Source organism: Crinia signifera, chromosome 1 (assembly GCF_055691185.1).
Source record: "Crinia signifera chromosome 1, ASM5569118v1, whole genome shotgun sequence".
NCBI lineage: Eukaryota > Metazoa > Chordata > Amphibia > Anura > Myobatrachidae > Crinia > Crinia signifera.
In genome coordinates this window covers 335,972,366-335,984,925 of record NC_139217.1, presented here as the reverse complement: position 1 = coordinate 335,984,925, position 12,560 = coordinate 335,972,366, and the positions used below count along the sequence as shown (strand labels likewise).

Sequence of the window (12,560 nt, the reverse complement as noted above, 5' to 3'; positions counted from 1 at the left end):
AGAAGGAAAAAACTTTCATTAACCAATTCCTGCTACATTTGGCAAACCTCATTCCATATCCAACAACAACATTACCAGTAACAACATTATTGGTTGTGCTGTCCCCAATATATAATTTTCTCTTCTCTTTCTGGGACAGGATCAGCAATCCCTGACCCTCTCATTTATCATTGGACACCCAAAGGTGGATGATGGACAGCAGAGGTTAGGGACTGCGCCATTGACACCAGCCCATCTTTTTTGCTGATATCTTCTCACTTCAGTGCTCTCTCATCAGTGGTGCCGTATCCATCCCCCCTGCAATGCAGGTGAGCACCAGGGGTGACCACAGACGACGCCACTGACAGCAGAAGCACCTTTTTTCATTTGAGCCTCAAATGCGGGTATCCCTCTCGCATGCTAATAATATTACTACCATACCTCACTGGATCGCCTGAACCCATCCCGATTTCAGCAGCTAAGCAGTGATGGGCCCGGCTAGTACCTTTGGGTAGACTCTTTGGGAATACCGGGTGTTGTAATCAAGTTGCAGGCAGGAGATCACCTTCTGGACTCAGCTCAATCTTACTAATCTCTCTATAGCCTCGGCTCTTTTCACACTTTATAATCTTCACTATTACCTCTCACTGTCAGGTAGTGACCCCTCATTATTACCTCCCACTCTTGGGTAGTAATCTTTCTTTGTAACTACATGACGGAGACAGACCTATTTATATATATCTCTTAAATCTTGTATTTTGTGTGTCAAGCATCCACTATTACATACCTGTACCCTGTATAATTGCTACGTATTGATATTAATTGAACAAATTTCTGTTTAAATACAGGGATCGTTTTGTTACAGGTATATTTGTATTTTCATCTTAAACATTGCGCCCACTCTTACAAATTATGTCAAGGACCCTCTCTCTTTTCTGACAGGTTAACAACCTTATATTTTGTGATATTTCCACATCTATTCTATATAATACATATTGTCTTGTTTTGTGCATTATTTGCATCAAATATAAATATCACCTTGTTTTAGAGTTATTCTTTAATAAAAGTTAAGTCTTATTTCACCCACATATCATCTCTTCACATATACTACATCATCTTTATCATTAAGTGTGCCCCAAAAACCCGTTTGCATGTTCCCTTTTTGGTCATTCTCATGACCACCCCCCCTCGAATTGGACATGCCCCCTTTCGCCTCATAGGTGTTTTAACGCCTGGAGGCGTTCCGCCCTGTACTCATTGTGAATACACTAATTGGTGAAAAGCTGAAACCAAATACGCTTGTCTAGCTGATGTAAAAGCTAGAACAGGCGGAACTACATCAGCTAACGACGGACCCTGAATATGCCCTGTGTGTTAGGCCACGCTGGTAGTGAATAGGAGTTCAGTATATTGTTACAATATGCCCTGTTAGAATTTTATAAATGTTGCAAGTTTGGTTGCAGCCTTTCATGGAATATATGGCCTGACTCTTAAGAATAAAGTAAGAAAGGAATCGCATCATATGCAAATCACATGCAATATTTGCATACAATGCAATCCACAGGGAAGTGCCGCCGTGAAACTACACAAGTACCAAAAATACTTTGTAAAGTAAATATAGGGTCAATACACATGGGTGATTAAAACAGAATGGTAGATAAGAATTAAAGAGATCAATAAAATAAGTAAAATACCATGAAGCATCTGCAGACAGGGATGATAATGTAGGTGTGGCATGCAAGGCTAAGCACAATGGAAAAATTGAATAAAAAAAGTTATGGAGCATTCGGGGACAGATTCATGTAATAAGTCAGCGCCCCAGATTCTATGGTATTTTTGCTGCACCGTTCACAAACGGCATTAGTTTGTAAATGTTTGCATGTTCCAGAGGAAACCAAGCACTGGCCTTTAGTGAGCGTAGAAGAGCATAAAACCTATTGTTACATACTTTCATTCAAAGTCTGTTCCATAGTTGTTCCAATAAAGCATGTTTTGGGCTTTAAGGGAGGAAGGAAAGGGGGACAGTGGGACACAGTGCTAATATCAGCACATTACCCATGGCCAAAAAGCAAAACTATCTGAGGAGGGGGTATATTACTGGATTACCGTTTTTGTACCTTTCACGACGGGTTCAATGTAAAGGGTACAAAAATGTTAATTAGCCAGTAATATACCGTTTAAAACATGCAATGTGAAAGGGGTAAAACTTGCTCTGACCCGGTTAAAGAAACGTTTCAAGAACCGGGTCAAAGCAGGTTTTGCAGTGTGAAAGCAGTATTAGTATTCTGGCTAGCCCCTTCAGTGTTCCTTATCTAACTTGAGGCCTCTTTAAGAGGAAATGGCTTTGTTATACTTTCTTAAAAATAAGCTACATTGTGGCCGATGCAGAATTGAATGTAAATCCATCTTAAAAGCTGGTTACGAGAGACTTAATTGGAATGACCTATTGTCTACATTATTCAGGGTGTACACACTATTGCGTGCTCCTGTGATCCATTTGCCACATCTTCTCCTCTTTAACAGCAATTTTGTCCAAAATGTCTAGTGCAGGGGTTCTCAAACTCGGACCCCACACAGTTCACATTTTCCAAGTCACCCAATAGGTGCATTCATTACTCATTGACACATTTTAAAAGATCCGCAGGTGGAGCTAATTATTTGTGAGTCTATTAGACCTGCAAAACATGCACTGTGTGGGGTCCTGAGGATTGAGTTTGAGAACCTGTGGTCTAGTGTGTATGCACTATCATAGACAAATAGATAGATGTGTGTGTGTGTGTGTTGGTGTACACTATATGGACAATAATATTTGGCCACATCTGTTAAGTATTGGATTCAGGTGTTTCAATCACTCATTGCCACAGGTGTATAATATCAATCACCTAGTCATCATGTAGTTTCCATTTGTGATAGAAAATCGGTCATTCTGAAGAGCGCAGTAACTTCAAGTGTGGTACTGTGATAGGATGCCATCTTTGCAATAAAACGTTTTGTGAAATTTCATTCCTGCAGGGTATTTCATGGACAACTGCAAGTAATTATATTATTATAAAGTGGAAGTGGTTATAAACGGCATCTTCGCTACAAAGTGGAAGACCATGTAAAATCAGAGCCGAGTCAACTGCTAATGCGTATGGCACATAAAAATCACCAATGCTGATTCCATAGCTAAAATTCCACTTGCATTAATATGCATTGGGAACTTAAATGGAATGGGTTTCCATGACTGAGCAGCTGCATGCTAGCCTCACATCACCAAGTTCAATGCCAACCGTCTGAAGGAGTGGTGTACAGCGCACCACACCAACACTAGACTGTGGAGCAGTGGTAACATGTTCTTTGAAGTGACAAATCGCTGTTCTCTGTTTGGCAGTCCGATAAACAAGTCTGAGTTTGGCTGATGCCCGGGAGAATGACTGACTGCATTATGCCAACTGTGAAGTTTGGTGGAGGAGGGGTAATGGAATGGGGCTGTTTTTCTGGCTTTGGGCAAACTTAATACTTCAGCATACCAAGACATTTTGAAGAATGCTATGCTTCCAACTTTGTGGCAACAGTTTAGGGAAGGCCCTGTTCTATTCCAGTGTAACTGTGCCCCAGTGCACAAAGCAAGGACTATAAAGACCTGAACCATGAAAGAATGTTGGTATTGGTTTCTATAGGCAGCAAAGCTGCCCAGGAAAACTAAAAACCCAAAAGAGATGTCACCACATCTCAAATAATACATTGCAGAAAAGGAAGTAGCTAATAGTATAATCCAGTGGCGCTTGTGAACATAAAACAGTGTTACAAATAAATAATAATTATAACAGTAATACAATACATCAATTATCCAAGAACTTTATTCCTGCAGATGTCCTACTCATGGTTCTACCCTTGTAACTTATTGCTGGACATTGTATTGGTTTAAAGGTTTGCCCCTAATTTAAAGGGCCTTTGTATAATTGGGTAACTTTTATCATAGTAGTGTCCCTAATGAAAGTCCTAACATTGGGCTCCTACTCATGGTTCTACCCTTGTAACTTATTGCTGGACATTGTATTGGTTTAAAGGTTTGCCCCTAATTTAAAGGGCCTTTGTATAATTGGGTAACTTTTATCATAGTAGTGTCCCTAATGAAAGTCCTAACATTGGGCTACAGAAACAATGAGCCTGATTCAGACCTGATCACACGGCTGCGAATACGCACAGCAGCCTGTTTATTGCAGGCGCGAAGCTGGACATCGATGAACGCCTGTTTTCATTGCAGCCGCCAAGTAAGTCTGTGCCACGCCTAGCTTGCAATGACTGGGGCCCAGTGGAAAAATCAATGGATGGCGGGCCTCTTACATGGGGTTTTGAACATATATGCTTGGCTGCCTAGTCTTCGCAAGTCAAACTCATCCATTTGCATGGTTAATGCACATAAATTCGATAGGCGGGATGTCCCTATTAGTGGCCATGCAATCAGGCCTGAATTATCCTCAATGTTCAGTTTGACCACACCCACACAGGTGGCTAATGCAGCGTGATCCCATTGTTCTGTACTCATAGAAAGCAGTTACCTTCTATCTGCAGATCTGTAACCAAAAATCTTTAGGATCATTATAGTACACTGCATTTGCTTCTGGGCTCACATACACTTCAATATCGGAGTAAAATAAAAATCCTTATGTATTGGAACTGGTATGAGGATGAAATTAATCCTTGTGGAAATTGCTCAGTTTATGTCCTTTTTTCATGATATCTGTTATATTGTAGATTTTTGTTTCCAGATTCTACAGCTCTGCATAGGGAACCATGACTTGTTTATGCGCAGAAGAAAAGCAGACTCCCTTGAGGTGCAGCAAATGAAAGCACAGGCCCGGGAGGAGAAGGCCAGAAAGCAGGTGAATCATGAGTTATTTCTGTCACCTAGATACTATAGGTCATGTGAGATTGTAAACCAGGGGTGGGGAACCTTTTTTATGCCAAGGGCCGTTTTGTATGGGGAAAAAATCCTTCGGGGGCCATATGTAAAAATTTATCTTATAAATTCCCCTGCTGCAGCCGTCCCACGCTCCGGCGGCTGCCGCTGACTAGGTCTCACAGTCTCCGGTTGCTGTTGATTGAGAGGAATCTCGCGAGAACTACCAACCTCTCGCGAGAATTCCCCTGTACTTGACTCCCGGCAAAGCTGCCAGGCGGGTGGGAGGGCCACTCAGACCAGCTATGGGGGCAGCATACAGCCCCCTGGCCTGAGGTTCCACACCCCTGTAAACTCTTGCAAGGAAGCACTAATGTTACAAATAACAGTATAACCTGGTGTGTATCATTGGTGCAGATGTTTTAAGCCTGATAAAGTGGAAGGTGATAATGCACCAGCCAATCACCTCCTACAGTAACTGTTCTTTTTCAAACCCAGCCTGTAATTTTCACTTGGGAGCTGATTGGCTGCTGCTTCATCACCGGACACTTTATCGCTTCCCCAGGCTTAATACATCTGCCCCAATGTTAAATAAGTGTGGCTTATGCCGGGTGCATGCCTGTGGTGACCATACACTTTTCACCTGATTCCAACTCATCGGGCTGAGAAATCTGGTGAAAAGTGCCCAAATCATATGTTCCTAACGTCCAATTCCGTTTCAAAGCCGGAGATCACAAGAGCTGCAACTCTGATTTGTCAGATCCCGCAGCCAATGCTGGGATTACATATGAAACGTTGTTTGCTAAAGGAATGCGTATGCGATCCTGCCACCCAGGACCCCAGTGGGCAGTTGGTGGGGTATCGCATGCGAGGGAGGCATGTGATACCTCGCATAGGGGGCCTTAGAAGATTAATGTGATAAAGCTTGTATCGGCCACATTGCTCATTGTGTACTTGGGTCACCTTGTTTTGACCTGCTTAGCCAATGTAGTTTGCACAGACATCACAATGTATTGTCGTTGCGTTTTGCTGTACACCCACCATTTAGTGTATACCCAGTATAGCAATGATGGTGAAGGGTGTCTCTGGCTGGTTTACTCTGTGTTGTACTAATTTTCTCCTTGACCATGGTTTTAACAGTGCTTGGGTTGTAGGCTGGAAAGGCAAATATAATCATTGTCAAGCATAATCTATTTGTGATATAACAAGCAGATTATACATATTCCTCAATGCTGTGCAAGAGCAAGTGGTTCAACAGAATTTTGCCGCGGTTTCAAACCAGAGCAGTGCTTCCAAGAGTTTACAGATAAAATAAAATTGAACTCCGGATTACCAACCTTTTTTCATTTCTAAATTTTGAGACAAATGTATTGACTTTTTTTGTCTGATAGTGAAAAATAGGCAAGTCTCTGGGATAATAGGGAAGGCACCTATATATTCAGTATATACACTCCCTGTAGTCTAATGGCATTGGTATGCTATCTGAGTTTTGACTTTTATTGCTATGTATTACTAACTTGTGAAAAGCTGTCTTTTGTTTGTTTTTTGATGGTTGGATACCCTGCTTACAGGTGCCCATACATGGTACAATTGTTGGGTGCGACGAGATGCGCGCTCCCTTCACACATCTCATCGCACAGCTCAAAAATTATGTGCTGCACATACTTTTTGAACTAGATCTCATCTCCTCTCATCTCATTGCATTGCAAAACCTATGCAATGCCATCTAGTCCAAATTGTATACAACCATGTATGGGCACCTTAACAAAACAAAGTGCAAGTTCAATAGTTAAATCATTCAGACATCTATTAAGAGCATTTTTAGGATAGGGTTATCTAAAAGCTTCTGCTAAATTTCCACTTCTAAGAGTATGCATTATGATTCATAGGTCAGCCCATAGAATGCTGGGAGTATTTTGGAATGACTACAACTAGTTTCTATGGCAGTTAAGAAGCTTAAGGGGTTTCCTGACAACCCGGTAAGCTATTACAGTGAAATCAGCGGACATAGTTCACGCAGAATGTCGACTATCTATAGCTGCCCTAACCAAAAGCAGAATTTTAGTGCCTTGTTTTTATTTAGTTATTTCTATTGTGCGGTTTTATTCATTGATTGTAGATCTGAGGCTAAAGACACGACTTCATTTGACACAAATGAAGAGGCTGTTATGTTATAAACTTTGAATTCTGCCTGATGGCCTGTAGGATTTTAAGGGAATTTCTGTAGTTCTGAAGAGCAGATTTAGCCATCTGCTCACGTGGCTGAACTTATTAAACGGCAGAAGGGGTTTTGCTGATACTTTTGCTACTAAGGAAGATTTGCATCCATTAAAATCCAAAAGGTCACAGTCATTAGTCAGCGCTGACTGAGGAGTGTGGATCCAGTGTGCAGCAGGTTCCTTCTGAATTGTAAGATGTCGGCTTTGTTCCAGCATCAGAGGAGTGTCATTTCACTGAGAATTTAATAGACAATCTGTTAAAAGCTATCTTATAAAGTAATGGATATTGATGAGTCTAGAGAAACAAAGTCATTAGAAGAAGTACTGTTTCAGGGGTCACGGGAAGACTCTGCAATCTCTTCTTAATAGAGTTATTAAAGGAATCATTGAGGAACAGCAGGCTAACCCTCATGTGCTAGTTCTCTTATTATGCGGCTTGAGATCTGGAACATACAGCCAAAAGTGGAACAGCAATCCCTCTTGAAGATGTAGATTTACATAACAATGGTGTGGATAGAAGCTGTAAAGAGGTAACAAGAAAGTCAGCTGTGAGAGCAGTCCTATCTCTAAATATATGTGGCAGTGGTCTAGAACAGTAGTTTTCAACTGCAGTCCTCATGTACCTATAACAGGTCATGTTTTCAGGACCCGATTTAAGGCGGCATCCTATTACATGGCGTAATTTACCGAAAAGGAAAAATGGGCTACTCAGCCCAAGAATGCTATCGTATTCTGCAATAGGTGAGAGATTGCGGGATGAAAATTAAATTCAAAGAAAAGCCATTCATGTCCAACTCAAGGTTAGATTTAATATGGCTGTGTTTAGAGCACGGTACATGGGGATACTGTTCCTTAAAGACAACTGAAGTTCCAAGTAATTTTTGCACTGTGGGCAGTAGCAGAGATGTGCTTCAGCGTTCATCCTTATGGTGGCCAATATAGAAGTCATCCCGTGTGCCAGTCAGACTGCATATGAGAAGCAAATTTTCTAACAACAAACAAGGATAAAGAAGATCAAAGTCAACTGATTTCACGAACAAAAGAAGCAAGAAAACCTTTTATGGGTGACGAACAGTCCAAAATTTGACAAGATGTCACATGCAGATAACGAATACATCATTCTCATGTGAGATGCCAAATACAAGGATTTAGTTTTACTTGCAAATATTCAATCGTATAATGTCAGCGGCAAAAAGATATAGCAACCTTGCCTTTAAATGTAAGGGAGATGAAATCAGTGTGCAATGCTGTTGGTCTTTTTGAACATGTTTAAAATAAAAAAAAATTATAATCTGATATCAATTGTTGAGTCCCACAGCATGGTGGGAGAAGTACTGTACATGCCGTCTGCCAGAACAAGCAAAGGGGGGTTATTCAGACCTGATCGCATGACTGCAAATTCACAGCCACTGTTTTAATCGAACATCTGTGCATTCATACAGCTTGTAATACTCATGCATAAGGCCCCCTTGCAATACAATTCATGCTGCTTGTTTCATCGCTGGCTGTACACAAGTTGATTGACAGAAAGACGGCTTTTGTGGGGTGATAACCGACCGTTTTCTGGGAGTGTCAGGGGAAAATGCAAATGTGCGTATGCGTTTGAAGGGAAGTGCTAAAATGTCAGCTCCAGCCTCGATCCTCCCTTTCCAATCTCACTTGCCAAGCAAGACCTGGGTTACACACAGACTGCACACACTGGAAAAATAATTCAATGGTGAGTGGCTTGCTTATGGGCTTTCTGCTAATTGCAGGGTTGCGATATTTTCGCAAGTTTTTCGCAAGCATTGCACATCAATTTGCAGGCTTGCACATGGCAGGATTTCACTCTGAGTGGGCGGCGATTAACTGATCACTGGGTTGTGCAGATTAGCCAAAATCATTATTAGCCACGATGGGGTCAGTTCAATTAGGAGCAAATTGCCATAATCAAATATACATGTGCAAAGGCATTGGAATGCCGGAAACTGTATACAAATCATTTTAATTAATTATTGCATCAAAATACTTGATCGATGGGCTACTGTAAATGTGGGATTAGCTGCAGGTAAAATGACCGCAATATGTTACACCCAGCAGAGGGGGCACTGAACAGTCAATATTCCTGGAGATTGTTCAAACATTGGGTAGATCTGAAACTGTAGAACTCTTTTTTGATTAAAATTTTGGTTACTAATGACTTTAAAAGTCTTTAAAATATCAAACCTTTTTGACCCGCAGAGCGTGGCTTTTTAAGGAATTGCAATTCAACCAGATCTAAATTGTCAGCCTCTGAGTATGAGTTGTAATCCAGACTTGGACCGCAGTGTAAAACTAGCTTATACTGGCGTGAATGATGCTTCTCATTCAGTATCACCTTAGTGGGCACAGGATAAGAGACCAACTGTTAAAAATAAGTATGTGACCTGGCAGCTACATTACATACATAACCTAGAACATGTGAGTACGTATGAATGATACAGCCTGTAACATTTTATGGTGACAGCCAATGACAGCCGCTTTGTTAGCAGGCTGTGTAGGAGACTGCACACAAGGGGCTGTTGACTAGCACAGTGGTTCTCGAACTCTGTTCTCAGGACTCCACACAGTTCACGCTTTCCAGGTCACCAGCAGGTGCGCTGTGTATCACTCAGGGCTATTTTTCAGCAGGCTCCAGCAGGAACTGAGGCCCTTATTCTAGTTCACTCTTTCTGACAAAATATTTCTTAGATGGACAAAACCATGTGCACTGCAGGTGAGGCAGGTGTAAAACCCCACCCAAATCTAATTACCTCTGCACAAGTAACACCTGCCTCACCTGCAGTGCACATGGTTTTGTCCATCTAAGAAATATTTTGTCAGAAAGAGTGATCTAGAATAAGGACCTCAGTTCCTGCTGGAGCCTACTGAAAAATAGCCCTGGTATCACTAATTGTCACATTTTAACTATCCATTGGCAACCTGCAAATCATGAACTGAGAGTGTCAGGGGTCCTGAGAACAGAGTTTTCCCATTGGACACGTACCTAGGGGCACTTGTGTGATAATTTAGTAAAATGTTAAGAAAGTGATGAAGACTAAAACTTAATTGAAAATCCTTTCCAAAATTATATAGGTACTTGTGTACTTTCACGGCTCCCATCGCATGCCATATGTAGTGGCATGCGATGGGATGCGATTTTTGCAGTTTTTAAGCATTTTTTTAAAAAAATCGCATGCGATTTTTAACAGAAATGCATCCAAATGCATTGAAATTAGTATCAAACATGTTCAATGGCCCCCAAATGTTATTTTTCAGGCTGTACCACCCCCACTATCAACGCGAACCCGAAGCGTGGCGAGCGGCGGCGGTACGCGTCCTACGACCTTTTCATACCCCCACTATCCACGACGGCGTGGAGTTGAGAATAGAAAGTGTGGCGAGCGCAGCGAGTCACCTAGCCCGAAGCGTGGCGAGGGGACGCGGACACCTGTGAAGCCCGCGAGGGGACTCGTATGCACTTTCTATTCTCAACTCCACGCCGACGTGGATAGTGGGGGTATGAAAAGGTCGTAGGACGCGTACCGCCGCCCCTCGCTTCGGGTTTGCGTTGATAGTTAGGGTGGTACAGCCTGAAAAATGACATTTGGGGGCCATTGAACATGTTTGGTACTAATTTCAATGCATTTGGATGCATTTCTGTTAAAAATCGCATGCAATGCGATTTTTTTTTTACTATGCGATGGACATTGTGGGAGCCGTGATTGTACACAAGTATATAGAGAGAGAGCGAGGGAGGAGACAAAGGCACTCTGAGACTTCTTAGGTGAAGCAGACATGGACCAGTTTAATCCATATAGAGCAAAGCCTGTCTACGTTTCGGGGGTCAAGCCCCTGTCGTCAGGAGATAAAGGCTGGTTATATACCAGCCTTATTGTCCTGACGACAGGGGCTTGACCCCCGAAACGTGGACAGGCTTTGCTCTATATGGATTAAAGTGGTCCATGTTTGCTTCACCTTGGAAGTCTCAGAGTGCCTTTGTCTCCCCATTCTCTACATTGTTGGCTGTACCTGGTGCAGTCTCCTAGCTTATGGCAACGGAGCAAGCTACAGCTGTTTGCAGCTAAGATAAGACCTGAGTGACAGTTCTTCCCCTGTTCCTATATATATATATATATATATTATACCCATCCTAAGAAAGTTCTGTGTTTGCATATCCATATTGTGCATGGTCCCATGGAAGTGGGGTTTACTATATTTCCTTGACTCATCTGTGGTAGTATCCATAACTGCTCTTATTACTAATAGAAGATATCTTAAAATGTGTAGAGAACCTGAAGATATGTGGAAGGAGGGAGCTGTAGTTCTGTACAACACCTCCAGGTGTGTGTCCTCTCCTTCCCTCACTGTGGAGGAGGGATAGAGTAACACTATTGTGTATGCTGCCATGGAGGAGTTGAGGAAACAAAGTTTGGGGTATGCATGGACATCAATATTTTGTTTCAATGGTATTTTTTTTCCAATTTGAATGCACTATTCCGATGTTTGCTGCCATCAAATGATAAACATTTGATGTTCCGATTGTCCCACCCCCCAGCCAGTAACACTGCGCAATTTATTTCTTTTGATGTGATGGTTGGGTTGGTGACCATCACATCAAAAGATTAGATGGCGGCTGCCCATCCATCATTTGATGGTGGGCTTCTGATGTCCATCCCTAGCTTGGGGTTGGTCATCTCCATGATCTAATCTAGTAAAGGTTCCATGACTACATCAGGGGGCTCAAGAAAATGTTTCATGTACTAAGAAACCTGTCAGCTGCAACAATGCAGGTTTACACCATTTTCATATGAAGGGAATGAGCCATTGACGACAAGTTTTTTAAATTGGCCTGGAAAGGGAGTAATAGGTGAAAGCATTGCATGCATTTATATCATCTCACCGCCACACTTCTATGTCGGTGAGAAATGCGGCTGACGCATTTACATATAAGGTCCCTCATGCCCACAATCCAGAACCGATTTTTCTTGCCTACGTTTGATAAAAAAAGTGAAATAGCGACCATACACAAAAAAGTATTCATTATTTCCAGAAAGAAACTGTGCCATGGACAAGGCTCGATAACAAAAAACCCACACCCCTGCTTTAGCAGTTACAAAAAAAAAAGTGGACGCACACGTTGTCTAGGGGTTAAGAATTGAAGTTTGCAGACGCACACTGGGCAAGGACAGGTTATTTGTAACTTATGTACAGTAGATTTTTAAAATGGGTGACCCAACAGAATGCTTTTTGCTAAGGGAGAAGATAGCCACCAGCCCCATACAGAGCAGAAGGGCTATTTGTGGCATATTTCGGCTTTATTTAAGGTGTGACAGTGTTGTGAAGAGCTTTCTGAGTAATAGTTATTGATTTTCAACTATTGCTGTCAGTGGTGGCTATAACCGCAGAGACAAAATTGTAGCAATTGCTTACAGAGTAATTTGACCGTAATATAAGGTTACTTTGTTTTTTCCTCTTGG

The 12,560-nt window shown here is 41.9% G+C and overlaps 1 protein-coding gene across 2 annotated transcripts in view; it reads left to right on the top strand.

Moving 5' to 3' along the window:
• Positions 1-12,560, top strand: part of NF2 (NF2, moesin-ezrin-radixin like (MERLIN) tumor suppressor) — a 100,092-nt gene that overhangs the window by 25,588 nt on the left and 61,944 nt on the right. For both annotated transcript variants that reach the window (XM_083145336.1, XM_083145337.1), the window contains exon 11: positions 4,734-4,847. In XM_083145336.1, the coding sequence (XP_083001462.1) occupies positions 4,734-4,847 (114 nt within the window). The remainder of the gene's footprint in view (positions 1-4,733; positions 4,848-12,560) is intronic.